General features: G+C 43.8%; 1 protein-coding gene across 13 annotated transcripts in view; it reads left to right on the forward strand.

Moving 5' to 3' along the window:
• The window catches only part of LOC408688 (Down syndrome cell adhesion molecule-like protein Dscam2), a 114,829-nt gene extending 97,293 nt beyond the window's left edge, over window positions 1–17,536 (forward strand). For 8 of the 13 annotated variants that reach the window (XM_026446414.1, XM_026446418.1, XM_026446421.1 and 5 more), the window contains 16 exons: window positions 1,622–1,969; window positions 5,164–5,469; window positions 6,730–7,029; window positions 7,611–7,742; window positions 8,007–8,146; window positions 8,432–8,595; window positions 8,918–9,132; window positions 10,060–10,653; window positions 10,866–11,135; window positions 11,249–11,703; window positions 12,123–12,396; window positions 12,488–12,646; window positions 12,941–13,095; window positions 14,819–15,038; window positions 15,548–15,638; window positions 15,732–17,536. In XM_026446414.1, coding sequence (XP_026302199.1) covers window positions 1,622–1,969; window positions 5,164–5,469; window positions 6,730–7,029; window positions 7,611–7,742; window positions 8,007–8,146; window positions 8,432–8,595; window positions 8,918–9,132; window positions 10,060–10,653; window positions 10,866–11,135; window positions 11,249–11,703; window positions 12,123–12,396; window positions 12,488–12,646; window positions 12,941–13,095; window positions 14,819–15,038; window positions 15,548–15,638; window positions 15,732–15,996 — 4,088 coding nt within the window. In that variant the 3' untranslated portion in view covers window positions 15,997–17,536. The remainder of the gene's footprint in view (window positions 1–1,621; window positions 1,970–5,163; window positions 5,470–6,729; window positions 7,030–7,610; window positions 7,743–8,006; window positions 8,147–8,431; window positions 8,596–8,917; window positions 9,133–10,059; window positions 10,654–10,865; window positions 11,136–11,248; window positions 11,704–12,122; window positions 12,397–12,487; window positions 12,647–12,940; window positions 13,096–14,818; window positions 15,039–15,547; window positions 15,639–15,731) is intronic. The other 5 variants (XM_026446416.1, XM_026446417.1, XM_026446419.1 and 2 more) reach the window with 5 other exon arrangements.
• The last annotated feature ends 573 nt before the right edge of the window (window positions 17,537–18,109 follow it).

Below are 18,109 nucleotides of genomic sequence, written 5' to 3' on the forward strand. Positions count from 1 at the left end.
ATAATATATATATATACACATATATATATACACACAGGATCGAGTATAGAAAACGTGGATCGGTGGTGCACCTGCATACCACAGGCCGGTGGCAACTCTTTGGGCATTACTCATGTAACATTGCGCTATCTGCCGCCAACCCCGACTACGGTTTCTCAATTATTCTCAAACAACCGCCACGTTCTGTTCTAATACCTCGAGGGCACTGAATATCCCGGCTCCGCGAGTGTATCCCTCTTCCTCTCTCTTCCTCTCTTTCTCTCCTCCTCTTCGCGGAGCCCAACAAGGCGAGTTATTATTGTCGTTCCGCGGCATTACGTCCGATTTTCCCAGAGTCGAGACCAGATCTGCCGGCTGGAACGGTCGTGTGTCGGCAAAATATTCGAGAAACGAAATAATTTCAGCCGGTACAATGCCCCCGTCCCGTTGATTCGAGGGAACATCGGGCCAAGAAATCTGATAACGAGAGAAAGAGAGAGAGGGAGAAGGATTTTCAGAGATATAAATCATGCTTTCGACGAGGGTTTTAGAATCGTGCGATTCTTTTAATAACTTCGATTAAGGTAAATAGTTGGGCCGCTATTGATTGGCGCGTTTACCGCTTCGAAACGCCCCCCGTGACTTCGTCAATGTTAATACGATCCTATACCTAGCTGTACAACGGTATACGCGTAATGACGCGCAGCCGAGTTGATAAGCAGCCTTGATGTTATCGCATTACGCTGGCCCGGCATCTATTAAGGGTTCCGTAATGCGGAAACTACGTGTTCCGTGATGCTGGATTCATATCAAGGAAAGATAGATTCGTCCGCTTTAATAATTAAATGGACGAGAGGCGTAATCCTTCAAAGGACGTCGGTTTGTATGTATATATATATATATATAGAGATGTCGACGTTCGAAACTACGCGTGTGAAATCCCCTCTTTCTCTATTTCTCTCTCTCTCTCTTTGTCCGATGTTTGATTAACGGTATTCAAAACCGTATTACGAACGAACGAAGTTCGATAATGAGAAAACGATTCGATGAACGAATAGTGGGATTCGTTCTCTCTTTCGCTCTCCCTTTGTCGGAGAGATAAAAATTTGATACGGAAGAGGCGAATTTCGAGGCGCAACTAGCAGCAGAAGGGGATGGCGCTTTTTCCAAAACGATGGAGGGGAGGAAAAAAAAAAGGAAAAAAGAAACAGGGAAGCTTTCAAACTTTCGAGCATGATCGATCCCCAACGATGACCAACTGCCGATGCGAAAAAAAAAAAACTACTACTCGCGAAAATCCACGCGAAAAACAATTCCGCCTAGGCAAGTTGGGATCGACGTTCTCGCCGGTCGCATCTCCATCAATCGTGATACATAATCTCGGGAGAGCGCGTACGTGCGCTTGCTAAACATTTTCGAGCCAGCTAAACGGCCATCGATCATTGAACGAAGGAGAGGAGCGGAAAGCGAACACGATGGGCCGAAAGCGCGTGGAAAAACCAAAAGAGGAGATGTATCGTATCGTCCATCGGGATCCGCGCGAATGGCTTGGGCCACGTATCGCCATGGTGGCCGCCATCTAACATCTCCCCCCACCCCCCCGGATCTTTGAATCTATTTCTTTTGTTTCTTTTTTGTGCAGTTCCACCCACGATAGCTCCCTTTAGCTTTAACAAGGATCTGTCGGAGGGCGTGCGTGCTCAGGTAACTTGCATGGTCGAGAAGGGCGATCCTCCGTTCACGATCGCCTGGTCCAAGGACGGCGAGGCGATCGCCGGGCCGAGTCCAGCTGCTGCAGGCTTCGGGAACACCGGGATAACCGGTCCCAGACACACGCAGACACCCGCCGGGCTACGCGTAACCAACATTGACGCCCATTCCAGTACCATAGTTATCGAGCGCGTGAGCGCGGCGCACTCGGGCAACTATACTTGCATGGCGCGCAATTCGGTGGCCGAGGTCCTATGGACGGCCGAGTTGATCGTTCGTGGTAAAGTAGAACCGATGATAATCAGGATAATGAGAAACCACACTTGCAAGGATGGACGAGATCGCACTATAATATATATATATATATATATATGTATTTCTTCACCGTCTTCTCTCACCTTTATGTTTGATTCTTTTTTTCTTTTTTTTTGCACCACTGCCAAAGCACCATCTTATTATATATCTTGCCGAATAATTTCTTCTTGCCGTGCATTGGCTGGCCTCGGATGATGGAACGTTGATGATGGCTTTCTTCAAGAAAACAAATTTTTTATTTTGTCTATTTGTTTGTCTCTCGATACCTAAATAGACGTTTAAACTTTTTTTTCTTACCTTTAATTTCTAGAGATCTATTCGTATTTTATTTCCAAAGATTGAAAATATTATCGTTCGAAAAATCGCAATTCCAGGTGTTTTTTTTTCAAGTATTATCTTTCGGCATCGAAGCAATCGAACGTTTCCAATCGAACCAGCCTACGTACGTGTCTACGTTTTGTTATATTATTATTGTTATTATCGTTGGTTATTGCGTGATCACGTATAAATGCAGCCGCAGCAGCCGCCGCAGCCATCGCAATCGGGAGTAATTCAAATACGAATACGCGTGACAAATGAGTCAGTTAGGGTTGCGAAGTGTTTGTCACCTTCGATTATCGAAGATAAAATTAAATCGAAATTTTGGCTCGCGAGATGGGATCGATCTTCTAACTCTTTGTCATTGGAAGGACGCCATTTCCATACCATATTCATTATCGATTATCTCGAAAACCGTACGTGGGTGGGGAGAAAATGAAAACGACAACATCGCGATTAAACTTTTGTCTCTGTTAACGCTGATATCGATGATAATAGCCGGGTTGAATGGATTGAACGAAAAAGAAAAGGGAAAAAAAAAAAGAAAAGAAAAAAGACACAGCTTTGGAGCCGGTAATCAGGACGATCGTAAAAACGAAAACGCAACAACAGCAGCAGCAGTAGCAGCCGCAGTAGCAACCGCCCAGCCAGCAACGCGACGCACCAACGCACTTGAGCACCGCACAATATGATAGCGTTATCACCCACGGCGTATCACGTCGTACTTTGTCTAGTTTGTCTATCTCTCACAAACGCACCATCTGTGAAACCGCACTGATTCCCGATCTTCGAGCTCGACGAGATACCGCGATCCCGAATAAACGTACACTTGTGTGTGTTTTCTATCTTTCTATCTCTCTCTCTCTCTCTATCTCTCCTTCGAGAAAACGAGTGTACGAGTGTCTTGAATTCTCCTGCAACTTGATATCATCCTGCACAGATCCTCTGCAAGGATCGTCGAACGATCAAGAGGTAAATAAAAAGGGGGAAAAGTGGGGGAAAAGTTGAACTCTCGAGTGGGAAAGAAATACATCTTGGATGTTCGACGACACGGAAACAGCGATCGCGGTACTCTCCGGGAAGGAAAGGGATTCTGCATGAAAGGGCACCAGCCACTTTTGCGAAATTCGGCTTCGAGCGTAGCACCACTTCATCTTGAATTTGTGTACGAGTACCACAGCCAGCAGCCTCGAACTTAACAATTTTTTTGGAACGAGAACGTATCTCGTAGCTCGTTCACTTTTCATCAGCACACGCATATATGCACCGACACGTTTCTTTTCTTGTTTTCCTTTCTTTCTTTTTTTTCCCCCACACTTCTCTTCCGTTTCCACACACCTTTCCTTTCGTTTATCAACCTTTTATTCGCTCGGCCACATTATGGAAGCACTCGAGGAGCACCAATTCCACGAAAAAAAAAACGCGACACCGACAACCTTGCTGTGTTTTCCCTTGCAAACGACTCCTCGTTTTTCCAAGGCCGTTTAATCGATATAAGGTATAAATTCTATACGTTACATGGCGAATAATTGATCGGTGTGGAAATGGAATTTAAACGGGATGAGTTTTATATATATATCGAGAAACGTTCGTATTTTTCGCAAGTTTTTTCGAAGGAGGAGGGAAACGATGAGGATTGGGGAACGCATGGTTGCGGAGTCAGCCATTATTCGCCATGTAATAATACGGCTCTTTGTGTCGGACGATTCGGGCATCGAAAATAATTGACCGGCACAAATATTTGAACAACGCACAAATGGCCTCGAATCCATCCCACGTGTGTGTATGTTCGCAAATGCACAATCACCGCATTGTTCTTGAGTCAGAATGCCCGCACAGCACTGACTTCTGCATTGCTCTCCCTCTCTCTCTCTCTCTTTCTATCTCATCTATGATCCATCTAACAATGTTCACCTCTTATTTACTACACCTGCTCTGTTCACCAGGAAAATTATCGCACTTGTTCTTCAAACTCTCCTCTCTTTCTCTCTCTCTCTCTCTTTCTCTATTAAATTTTCACCTCTTCAAACTCTTCCTCCCCCCGTTCCTGTATTTTTGCCTGTTATTATTTCATGTATATGTATATATCGCGATCGATCGAGAGAGAAAATTTACACGAGGGACGATCGATAAAATGCAGCAGGTGAGTAGTACAGAAAGTATTAACTGAAAAATACGCGATGCGTGTACTTTTTCCTTCCCTCGGTCGACCGCGCGCGCACCCCTCAAAATTACGTCTTTTGTTTCACTTTGCGCTGAAGTAGGAAGTTGCAGTAGGCCAATTCGAGAAGTTCGCTCTTGCCTCGGCGCAATAAGCTTAGACGCGAACGTAGTGGCATCTGAAATAATCCTTCCCTATTCTCTCTCTCTCTCTCTTTCCCTCGAAAAAAACGAAAAAGAAAAAAAAGAAAAATGAACGAGAGAAACTATATATATACATCCGTGAAAACATTTCTCTTTACTCTCGTTACTTCCCTCGTTTGCGAGTGATCGACGAATTCGAGACGCGCGTTTTCCGTTCGAAATAACGGAACCTCCCATCCCATCCCCCCTTGAAACGCAACGAACTAACAAGGCCGACCGCGATAATTGCTGCAAAAAACGAGGGAAAAGGAAAATAGAGAGAGAGACGTTATTCTGTTGGAGGGAGATCGCGAGTTAAAAGTGGACGAGATCTGCAAGTAAAATGCAGAGGAAAGGGAAGAGGGTTGAATGAAATTTCAGATGGCACACGGTCGGTCGTCGGGACGGTGCGCAACAACGAAACTTGGTCGCAAACCGGGGGCTAACTAACCACTAACGTTGCGTGTGTGTGTATGTATGCGTGATGCCGCGAAACAGTGCCACCCCGTTGGGTGATGGAGCCCCAAGATGTCCGTGCCTCCGAGGGGATGTCGCGGCTGGTGCTCCACTGCCACGCGGACGGATTTCCGCCCCCGGCGGTCTCGTGGAGGCGGGCCAGCGGCAAGAAGCCTGGAAACTATCGCGATATCGTGACGCACGAGCACGCCCAGAATCTCAGGATACACTCGAACGGGTCCCTGGTCTTTGGACGGGTGCAAGAGGACCACGAGGGATTTTACTTGTGCGAGGCTGTGAACGGAATCGGGGCCGGCCTCAGCAAAGTCGTGCACCTTACGGTGAATGGTAAGATAATTGTCGCGCACAAATTCGAACTCGAATTGTATCGTGTTGTAGCGTGGACGAGGTTCAACGGATAATTGTTTAGATGTACAACAACTTCACACAGGGGGCAGAGTTATAATCGATAATCGATCGGTCGCGTTTCAGTGATTGAGAAATATTGTGTAAATTTATTAAGAATCGTTTAAACTTTTCAATTTTATAACAATCTCGAAACATTTATTTTAATTTAAGTCATGAATTATAAATTGTCGATATGTTTTTGGTTCTTTTTTTGAAAATTAAACTTAAATTTTGTATTAGAAATTCACACAATGATTTTTTTATATATTCGATATCGTTCCAATAAGAGTCGAATATATGGAAAGTAGAAACTTTTTATATTTTTTTTTTACTGCCATATTTGATTTGCAAAACTGTATTAAAATTAATTTTAATGTTTAATAACTGTCCATGATATATATCAGGCACAATCAAATGGATTTTTTAATCTGATATTTATGGATTAATTTTAAGTTATATGTTGTTTATTTGTTATATTTTTAAAAATATGCAATAATAATATTTCTAATTTTAGTTGGCAATTTTTTTTATTCCTTTCGATCTTTGAGCGGTCGGTATACACTTATATATCTTCTTACAATGCTTCTTTTCAATTTGTACGTTTCAATTTTGTTGTTTTTATTGTTATTTTATTAAATTGTTTAAGCCCACCTATTAGATAATTTATAGGATTATCGAGGATATTCTATAACAAAATAACCATAACTTCTTTTTCTAATACTTAACATTTTTGCCTTAACATTTATTTCTTTAGAATACCATTTCCAATTCACAGGATTCACAATTTATTGTACATTCGTCAAATTCGTAGAGCTTTCTTATTTATCTCTTACAACTTTTTTTCCATATATGCCACGCAAATTTTTTACTTAAAACTTCATAAATCACAAATATTTATATATTTTGTCACATTTTATATACATTCCTAATGAAATAATAAATTATATTAAAAAATTAAATCTCAGTATAAACTGAGAACCGAAAAAAAAATAATTTTGTTCAGTTATCTTTCTTTATTATTCGTAGATCGTCTCTCTTTATCGTTGCGTTCAAAATCATTTTGAAAATTGAACACGAAGAAGACGTTTAATCCGCCGAATTTAATTTTTCTTTCCGTACACAATGATTTATTTCTTATCATCATCATCGTTATCGTCATAATCATCATCATTATTAACGACGCACAACAAACACACGCAGTACCCGCCCATTTCGCGGAGAAACACCGTAACCAAACGGCGAGGCTAGGCTCGAGCGCTTCCCTCCGTTGCGAGGCGAAGGGTGATCATCCCTTGAAGATACTTTGGAAGAAGATGGGCGCACACCTGGAGCAGAAACTTTCCGACTATCGGTACACGCTTAAGGAGGAGAACACGACCGACGGCATAATCAGCACGCTCGAGTTTATAAGCACGAGCCGAGAGGACAGCGCGAGATACTTCTGCATAGCCTCGAACGCTTACGGCCGCGACGAAATGACGATCCACCTGTATATACAAGGTAAGAAGACAGATGAATCCCGGAAATCGCGTTTCCTGACGCGAGGGAAACGAGAGAGACAATCGGCTTGGAATTCTCCTCCTTGCGGAACGAATTATTAATGACGGTGTGAGTCGCGTAACGAAGAAATCGGAGAAGGAGGAAAAGAAAAAAAAGAAATAAGAGGAAATCCGTTTCTTCGGGGATTTAAAGACCGTTTTTCACGTGCGCGTATAATCGACGGTAACGACGTTATCGGCTGCAACACATCGACGAAACAATTTCAATAATGTTTTCCCGGTTCTCGGTATCTGCGTATAATCTGCTGTCGCGTAATTATCGTAATGTATACCGATAGGCGCGTTTCACGACTCGTCCATTTAATTTAATGCGTTTTTTTTTTTCGTTCAAGTGCACGCGAGATAATCGAGCGTGCACCTAACCGAAAATAAAAATATCCGTCTCGCTCGGATGCTTCTGCGTCGTGTAACGTATCCATATCTATCGTTCTGTTAGCTTATCGTCATCGGTTACCACGCTAAAGGCGTAATTTAACGAAAGGAAATTTTTCCTTTTTTTTTTTTTTTTGTTCGCCGATCAAGAGCCGCCTGATTTCCCCCGGAATCTTCACGTGATCGAGAAAGGAAGTCGTTACATCAACATCAGCTGGACGACCAGCCAGGATGGCAACAGCCCCATCACCCAGTACATCATCGAGTACAAGACGGACACCGGTAATTCGTGCATGCTTTCGAATCGAATCGAATCTTGGGGAAGATTCGAAAAAGAAAGAAAGAAAGAAAAAAATGGAAGAGAATTTTTCTTGATCGTAATCATCCTACTAGCTAGATACTAATAATGATCTAAGACGCGATAATATAAGACGCGGATTGGATCGTGTTCAACAGGTGTGCTTCGATCTCGCTCTTTCTCCTTCCTTTTTTCTTTCTTCTTTTTTCTTTCTTTTTCCCTTACTCGACGCAATTTATATTTTACAGAAGTGTGGCACGATCACACGTTTCACATGACGGTGCCGGGCAGCCAGGCGCACGCTCACGTGAGCGGTCTTCGTCCAGCCGTCTCCTATCAGTTCCGAATATACGCGGAGAACGAATTGGGTCGTAGTCAGGCGAGCGACGTGAGTATATCCAGGTTTAACACGATTTCCAGTCTCTCCAACCAGACGTCTCCGGCCGTCTCCTTTCCTCCCCAAGCATCCGCCTCTCGATTTATACGAGAGATCGATACTCGAGCCTCAAAGCGACACACGCCACCTCGAATTGCAATTTTCTCCCTCGTTGAATTCCACGCTGTGCTAATCGTCTTGAGCGTGATTAAGATTCCTACGTACGAGTAACGTTCGATCGAAAGGAGGAGGGAACGAAAAGTAAAAATTTAACAATCTCCTCCTTTTTCCTCCCAGATTTTGGAAACGACGACGGAAGGGGAGAAGCCCGGCGGCCCGCCGAGAAATCTCAAGGTGGATCCCGTCAGCTCGACCGAGTTCAACGTCACCTGGGACCCACCCGATCATGATTTATGGAACGGGGAGATACTCGGTTATCACATCGGATACAAGGAACATAGGTAACGACGGGAAGCGGCCTTTAACGATCACGCCTTTCTCGAATACGTTCCGCTATCATCGGCTACTCGAGATCAACCTCTCGGATAACTCAGTTGCTTTGCCGCGGTGATAAACAACCAAAGCGGTTTCCTTCTTCTGAACCATCGACGTTGAAATATTTTTGGAAAAATATATTTCATACCTCCCCCCGATCTTTCGTTTATCGACATTCCTTCATCCATTTCAACGCCGCTCGAGGCAGATTGAATATGTTTCAGTTAAATCTGGGTTAAAAGCAAGCAGATAAGAGTCGGATTATTATTTTGTTTAATCGGTGTATAGGTTGGGATCGGATCAGTACACGTACAGAACGGTGGAAAGGCGAATTTCGACGGCGAGCGTGGCCCTAGGCCTGGCCAGGATGTCTATGCCCGGCACGCAATACCAATTGACGAACTTGAAGAAGTTTACGAGGTACAGCGTGGTGGTGCAGGCGTACAACGTGCTCGGCCAGGGTCCCATGACGCCGGAAGTGGTCGCCACAACCCTCGAGGACGGTAAGGAAGAGAGGCTTGAATTTTTTTTTCCCCCTCGAATATTGGATTTCCTTTGGATAAATCGTTTCTTATAAATCGAACATCCTATATGAATGGAATCGAGGAACGAAAGGAAGAGAAAGAGAAAAGGGAAGAGGGATTTAACGAACGCGATTTCACGCGGCCGTTCAAAAATTCATGAACGAAATAATACCGGAGGCTCTCGCGTCTATCATCAGGAATTCCGTCATGAATACCAACCGTTCTATATCCGCGCTCGAGTTTCGAAATAAATAATAAATTCGGTAACCAGCTGTCTGGAGCTGATCCGCTTGCAAATAAGTCGAGGCGACGCGAGAACGGTTAACTCGAAAACTACCCTCTCCCCGCCACTGTCAACTACTTCCTGCGTGACGCGCGCCTTTTATGCACATTTTCTCGCGCCACTTCGCGCGGAAAATGGAATTCGCAAAATCTTTGGACGGATATATTTAAAAATAGCTGCTTAACCGAGGCTGGATTGCTCTTTTTTTTTTCCTTTTTTCGCTCGTTTAAAATATTCAACCAAAAGTCAAATATTAGCCTTTGATCGCTCGAGGCGATTGGAAACCGCGTTATTTGCCTCGCGTTTTATCTTAAACGCAAATGTTTGAAAATAGTTGGGGAAAAAAAAAGTTACTAGATGGTGGATTAAATTCTCTCTCTCTCTTAGAAAATATGCTTCCTCGTTTTCTCGGATAAAAAAAGAATCGATCCAAAAGAAGAAGTTCGAAGAACCATCTAATAAATATTTCATTCCCAAGCTACACCATCCTCCGAATCGATTTCCATCAACGTACAAAATTCCCCTCCCCTCGTGGAATCCCTACGAGACCTGTATCTTGATCGACAGATTAACACTCTAATTGAGCGGCAATGTCGTTGACGAACGTTGGAAATTTGCCGCAGTGCCGAGCAGCCCGCCGCAAGACATCCGGTGTACAGCGTTGACCTCTCAATCCCTTCAAGTCTCGTGGGACGCGCCCCCCGACTCGAGCCTGAACGGTATCCTGAAGAGCTACAAGGTGATATGGGAGAACATGAACGTGTTGACCGAGTCGCCCAAGTCGGAGACGAAGATCACCAGTGCCTTGACCGTGGTGATCCACGGCCTCGAGAAGTACACCAACTACTCTGTCCAAGTGTTGGCCTCGACCAGGGCCGGGGACGGGATCGCTTCCTCGTCTCTGTACTGCGTCACCGAGGAGGATCTGCCCGAGGTGCCCGCTGGCGTGAAGGCCGTGGTCAGGTCGGCGACGTCTATTATCGTGTCCTGGCAGCCTCCGCTCAGGAGCAACGGGAACATCACGTCTTACAACGTTCATATCCGTTGGGTAAACCCGGAGGGGAAATGGTACAAGCGGTCGTTGCCTCCGTATCAGACCAGCTACCAGGTGGAGAATTTGCACAAGAAGAATCAGTACGAGTTCAGCATCGCCGCGGTGACGTCGGTGGGCGAAGGACCCCAGACTCAACTCGTCACGGTTTCACTTTCCAGCGAAGGTGAGCTCGAAAGAATTCGTATTCCACTTAAATCTATTATTTTTCCAATCGCGTAGAATTTGTCGATTCAATATAGAATTCGTATATATAGAGATTCATTTTATTCTCAATATAGATTCGTTATAGAATGAATTGTATCGTTATGGATATAAGTAGTTTTGGAAATTTTTCCCTTCCTCTCTGGAATTTGAATCTTCTGCTTCGATCCACAGTCCGTGCGGCGATATATTCGTTCGGAACGGTGTTGGTCGTCCCGTGGAAACAGAACGTGACGTTACCGTGTCAGAGCGTGGGGAACCCCGAGCCGTCGGTCATATGGAAACAATGGGGGCAGATAGTGAAATCGTCGAGCAGGGTGTCTTTGTTATCGGAGGGCTCGCTCCAGATCATGGATCTTCATAGGGAGGACAGCGGAAATTACACTTGCTACGTGAAGAATCGCCACGGATCCGATCAGATCACGCATCGTTTAACCGTGCAAGGTGAGACAATTCTTCGTTTCTTTTCCTATAATATATATATCGAATTATACGGAAAAATTGTTTGAAGACGAGACGAATTGGAAGTGGAATGATTCGATCGTTGTTTTTTTCAGTTCCACCCGCAGCCCCGTTGCTTCACGCGACCAGCGCGACGAGTAATTCGATCAACGTGCAGTGGAAGAACAGGGACGACGGTGGCGCCCCAATCAGGGGTTACATCCTCCACTACAAGCGGGAATCGGGGGAATGGGAGGAGATGAAGGTCTCCCACAAGATCAACAGTTTCGTGTTGTCGCGGCTGTGGTGCGGGAACGATTATCAAATGTATCTGACGGCGTACAATCGGATAGGCATGGGCTCGCCGAGCGAGATCGTGAAAGCGACGACGAACGGATCGAAGCCGGAGAACTCGCCCAGCAACGGTGATAAATTCGTCACTGTGAACGTGTCGTGGATCACTCTTCATCTGAGCATGTGGAACGACGGCGGATGCCCTATCACCCATTTCGAGCTCGAGTACAGGAAGAACGGCGAAGATATTTGGACGTTGGTGTCGAATAATATCGAGGTACCGAGATACCGCCCAATTTATTTCGTATTTCCAATCCGATTCGACCGACCGGCCAACAGGAGGTATTCGTGACGGCAGCGAATATTTTGCGCCGATAAATTCATGGTATTACAGCGAACGTGGCGGTTTATACGTTCGGCTGCGCTAATGCGAAATATTTCTGCAAAGATTGCGAATTTGCGGCGCAATTTCTCTTCTTCTCTTCTTGGATTTATTTTTCCAAGCATTTTTTTTCCCCCTCCTCTCTCGAATCGCATTGACGAAAGTAGTAAGCATTCGAGAGAATGTTGATTCTGTAAATATTTCATATTACATTAGATTTCGTTAAAATTTCCTCGATACAAACAATTCTGTCCGAAGAAAATTGTGTTATTATTACAGAATATTATTAGAAAGAAGCGTTCTTCTTTGTCCAGGTACAGAAAACGTACACGCTGAGCGAGCTTCAACCGGGGACCACGTACGACATCCGGACGAGGGCGCACAATAACGCGGGTTTTTCGGTCGCCGAGTACAGGATAACGACTCTGCAACCTCACGTGAGCAGCACCGTGGCATCCGTGGAGATCGATCAATACATACCCCAGCACACGTCCGTCTACTCGGATCTGAAGCTGATCATCCCCCTGATACTGAGTTCGCTGGCGATCATCGCCGCCGCCGGTGCCGTGTTCTATTGTTTCCGTAAACGTTAGTAAAAGTACAGTAGTGTAAATTGGCCGTGAATAACAATTCGCGATAGGTGTGCGTGGGGGTAACGTTTTAATGATAATGACCGTAGGTCCATTTATAGGGGAGATGGCGAGCCTTCACGACGCCCAGACTGCGGCCGCCTTGGACAATAAGCAGAATATGGAGCAGCGTGAACAGTACTACGCGACCGTGCGCAAACCGCTTCGCTCGCCTATACACGAGATGGGTACCTTGGAAAAAATTCCAGGTAATCTCCGGGGGGAGGGGAGAAACGCTTGTTAACTTGGCTTAATTGGTTGATTATAACTCTTTCTTTGTTTCGAGCAAATGTGTAAATTTTACTCGCGATAAAGATAAAGAAAAACGACTTTCAGTGGTTCTCTTGTCTAACGTGTGCGTTGTCATTCGACCTTGATGGCTCGTTTTCTTTTTTTTTAGTAGCTGTTACATAAGAAAATACGCGGAAGTTGTTCATCGATGCGAATTGTTGAAAATTTGTACGAAAAAGAAAAAAAAGGGACGCGTTGAAAAATGATTGCAGAATACTCGGAGGACATCTATCCGTACGCCACCTTCCAGCTAGAGGAGAGCGTACCACCAGGGGGTGATAGTCGATGTAATTCCGCGGCGCCTCTTCAGACCTTCGTCTATCACGATCCCCGTCTGTCCACAGCCGACACTCTTCAATTACGAGAGGTATCGTCCCACGTTCAGTTTGCTTTTGTCATTCACCATCGCTCTCCACCATTCGTCACCATCCGTGTCTGTTCACCGACCTAACTAGGAAAACACACTTGCGCACACCGCATGCATTCTCGAGCTCGTCCTTGTAACCGCTCTTCACGTGTAATTGCTTCGGACAAAAGTTCGTGTTTTTTGCAACGTTCGATTAAAAAAGAAAAACATCGATGTTAAAATCGAAACGAACATCTCTTTTACAAAATTCTAAAAAAGAAAAAGGAAAATTGTATGTGATAAATCGATAGTAAAGAAAAAAAAGATACGAACTTTTACCAAAAAATGAAAACATCCTGCGAGACAAAGCTTCGCTTCCTCCACGCTGCCGCGACTTTATTTATACCGAACGATCGAAAATCGGATCGGTAAAGAGAGCAAAAGGGGATTAAAGTCGCATTAATTCTCGCATGTTGCAGCAAGCGCGCTTTTTGCACGATCCTAATCGTAATTTCGCGCGTGCGTGACGAGTTCTTGGCTATCGAGTTCGTTGTTTAGAGCAGATTGTCTGGCACGAACGTTTGTTTGTACGATTTTCTTTTCTTTTTTTTTTTTTCCGCGAACAATTCGCGGGCTCAGAAATAAGTGGTAAGCTCGTATAACGTCGCTCGTAAACGTCGAAACAGAGACATAATTCAGATGCAGAAACAATTTAAAAAAAAAAAAAAAGAGAGAGAGAAAGAACGTGTTGTTTGTAGAGAAACGCGCGTGGATCGAGTAGAACAGATGTGCATCATAGAGGATCGATCATTGCGACTGCTGGTCCCACCTTGCTTCGTTTCGCATCTGTCCTGATCAGTCCATCGAGGAACCGCAACACCGATGCAACAACGATACTTTTTTTCTTATATGTATTATATATATATATATATATATACATTCGCCATATTCTACACATCTCTCGCCAACTCTTGTCATTTATTAGCTCATGTATAGTTTTGTAGAATAAGAAAATATCTTATATATCTTCTCGAAACGATGTTCTGGTGTATGATACTGATACATCGATCATATGTATATATATATATATAGATATATATATTTGATCATAGAGAAGAGACAGTAGTGTGAATCGTGAACGAGTTCAAGAGATCGGAGTCACTTGATCTCTGACTCGATAAACATATACCGCAAATCTTACAATATGCACGATATGTTAACACGTCACATATTCACGTCCGTCACGAAAAGACTTGGAAGAGAGGAGGGAAGAAACTTACGTGGAACGTGTTATTATAATTTAAAATTGGGAAAAATTGGCATATCTGGTGGAACGAGTTCGAGAGATCGGAGTCACTTGATCTCTGACTCGGTAAATATATACCGCGATGCAAATGTTACGATATATCGGATATGTTAAAACACGTCACATATTACCGTCCACGTAAGTCACGAAAAGATTTTTAAGAGTGGAATGGAGAAACTTACGGGAAATATTATAATTTAAAATTGGGAAAATTGGCATATCTGGTGACTTACGAACGACAGTGTGTGCAACATTGTATATATAACGTGACAAATCCGACTCTGATCTAAAGATCTCTAAGACAGTTAGCATACGAGTTAACACCGAAACACGATTCGATGTAAAGATATATATATATATATCGGTGTAGCGCGTCTCCTCGTTCCCTCGTGCGATCATGTGCCAAGATTCATGGAAACAAATTCCGTGTGATTGCAGTCGGATTGCAACCGGTACACTAAGGTGCGCGGAGGCCGTTCGTCCTCTGCGCCGTTGCACAAAACGCACAAGGTCAGTCAGGGCAAGTCCGAGTCGGAGGAATACGACACCCTGGGCTCGGACAGCGACACGGAAGTCGGGACCAGCAGCCGAACCGAGTCTTCAAATCACCTCGTCGATTCGCACCACTCGGTGTCTGCGGCCGACTCGCGTGTCCACAGTATGCAAATCTTTCATCCTTCTATCTTTCGCCTTCTTTCGTTCCTCCAAATCTATATCTCTCTATCTCCGTCTCTCCAGTTTCGTTTCAACCTGATCTCCTCTTTTTCAAAAAAGGAAAAAGAGGAAACGCGCTTCTTCTTCAGGGGCAGGGAGAGAAAAGAAGAAGGAAATAAAAAGATATAAAAGAAAGGGAAACGAAAGGAGAGGAGGAGTGTTACCTAGTTTTTCTTTTTTTTTTTCCATGCACCACGCAGTACCGGACGTCCGTTCCCCCGTTGCCTGTCTATATATATATACATATATATATTTATATATATTGTTTATTTAGAGTGCACCAAATATGTGATCGAGTATTTCACGCTTGTTTGTTGTCTTCGTTGGAACGGAATCGGGGGAAGAAATGATGATGGGGGTCGTATCGAAGAAATGGTGTCGCGCGAGTCACGACACCCTTTCATCGTCTATTTTCACCTGGGAAAAATCGTTGCGTCTCTCTCTTGCTTTCAGACTTCCTGTACCATGGACCAGAATCTAGCACGTCTACAGAACCCTCACCGATTTTTGAGAGAAAATCGTTTCCTGGAAGGGGAAGATCCAAGTAAGGGATTATTTTATGATGTTTGAATAGTTTGAAACGAGAGTAGATTAAATCTAACTACTACTGTGTGTTATCCGTCGTTGCCTCTCGAAGGATGTTACAGCTGGCGCGTCATACCAGCGAGGAGACCCGTTCCAACTTCGGCCCAATCTCCGGGTTTGGCAATCCCAAGCACCAGTCGAGCAATTCCTGCTCCAATCGGGACCAGGAGCGTGACGGATCAGGGAATCTGTTCGTCCCCAAGCTGGACCCACCCTCGGGCTTCTCCGACGCGTTTGAGCTAAGCGAGGCGGAGTGCGACCTCGATCGCGGCCACACCAGCCAACGAAACGTCCGTGACTTTGTAATCGCGGTGTAAATAAAGTAACGAAGAATTGTAGAGAAACCTCCACGATGATACCAAGCGAAACGAAACTCCCTCCCCCGTTTCAAATATCTCGATGTAAAGGGGAGGGGGGAAGAAAAAAGAAAAGAAAAAAAGAGGAATACCATCGTGGTCCGTCTTTCGTTAATTTATTCATCGGCCATCGTGGCGATCACGATGGCAATCGATCGTGCGTGCTCCCCCGCCCTCCCCCGTTCGTGTTCCTGGCCTATGTCGATGGAAAAAAAAGAAAAAGAAGCGTCGATCGTATCCTAGAAACGAAACGAACGTACCTATCTACGAACTCGATCATGATGTATTCTTCAAACTGCCAATTTTAGTTTTTTTCGATTACGATCGGGGAAAAGAAAAGAGCCTGCGACTATCGTTCATTCGATTTTTCGATCAAAACTTTTTTATTATCGATCGTCTCGTTGTTTATGAGAGAAAACAAGGAGGATCATCCTGCAAAAGAGATTCGACTCGACTCCCCCTACTTTGAAAATTAGGTAAATTTTTTATCGTACGACGATCATCGATTGCTCGAGTTCGAGAGATCGACAACATACATACGTCCGTATGAGTTTGACGTATGAGTTTCATTCGGCGTTAAGACTGCGACAGATGAGAGCCACAACTCTGCCATAATATAAAAATCGAAGAAATACACGGAGGAAGATTTTTCCACTTCCTTGCGAGAAAAGACTCCTATTAATCTTTTAATTAATCAAAGACTCGAATCGTTATTAAATACTAATCGTCGAAACGCGAATCGTCCTATCAAGACTTATACGTTGCAGCATAGATTCCCACGAAGAAATATCGGTTTCTCCATTCAACACAGAGTGCATATCCCAAACGAGCAATACGAGCGTTACGATTTGTTACGAGTTTACTTGGTCTTCCAATTTCGTAGATCTACGTTTTATCTTATCTACGATTTTTCAATCAGTCGTCCTTTTTCAACAAAGAAAAAAAAGAAGAGCGTGAACACAAATTCCTTTCGAAAGCGTATTTCTCGTTCGCGTGAACCGGTCACATGTTCACGCGTATATAAATAACAAGCGAAGCTAGGCAAGTGAAAGAGGAAAAAATGTTTGTTTCGTCGTTGTCATCGGTGTTGTTTCATTCACTGCGAGACTGAAACGTTTTTTTTTTTTTCTTTAGTAAATGAAACGTGTAGCCTAAAACTTTAACGTTCAAAGCAAAATAAGAAAAAGGAAAAAAAAAAAAAAAGAATAAAATAAAAGTAAATAAATAAAATTGTCTGTAAGATGTTCGTAATTACCAATGCTGTTAATTGTTAAGGTACGTGTTTGGTTGTACTTACCTCGACGGAAAGAAACGAACGACGCGGATCGCGAAGGAACGAAGGGAGATGAAAAGATTCTAATTCCGCTTGGTTGAAAGTGAAAGCGATCGTTTTCGCCGCGTTTGAATCTCGCGCGTCGATTAACGATCGACGGACCGGGCGATACGCTGTGGGGAAACAGACGACGAAACGAAAAACGAAACGAAAAACCAAAAAAAAAAAGAAAAAAATAAATAAAAGATAAAGTAAAAAGCTAAAAAAATTAAAGGAAGAAAAAAAAACACGCAGAGTATTAAATAAATTTGTTCGACTGTCGTTAAGGGAAAAAAGAAAACAGAAAAAAAAAAAAAAAAAAAAGAAACATCTACGTAAAACGCATCTGTTGTCATCGAATCAGTTTAATACCGTACGTACAAGCAAATCGATCGTTCACTCGGCAACGTGGCGATGATTTTTGAGTCTGAGTGCTCTCTCTCTCTCTCTCTCGTATCTCGGCGTCCCCGATCCAGGAAGCCACCTGAGAAGAATCGGGGGCTACGAAAGAAGAGATATCGATCTGTTGACAAATCGTATACTTTATAATATATGAAACGAATGATTTACCACGAAATTCGAATACTATTGTGTTTTTAGACGACTTTAGAATTGTTTATATTCTATTTACTTTGTAAAATATACAACACTAATTCCATAACGGATATCCGATCGTCTCGCGCGTTATTCATTACTCCCTCCTCCTCCTCCTCGTATCTTTAAATCCAAACAAGAATCCCGATACTTGATCTCGACGACGAT

The sequence above is a fragment of the Apis mellifera genome, linkage group LG2 (genome assembly GCF_003254395.2).
Source record: "Apis mellifera strain DH4 linkage group LG2, Amel_HAv3.1, whole genome shotgun sequence".
In the NCBI taxonomy this organism is placed as follows: domain Eukaryota; kingdom Metazoa; phylum Arthropoda; class Insecta; order Hymenoptera; family Apidae; genus Apis; species Apis mellifera.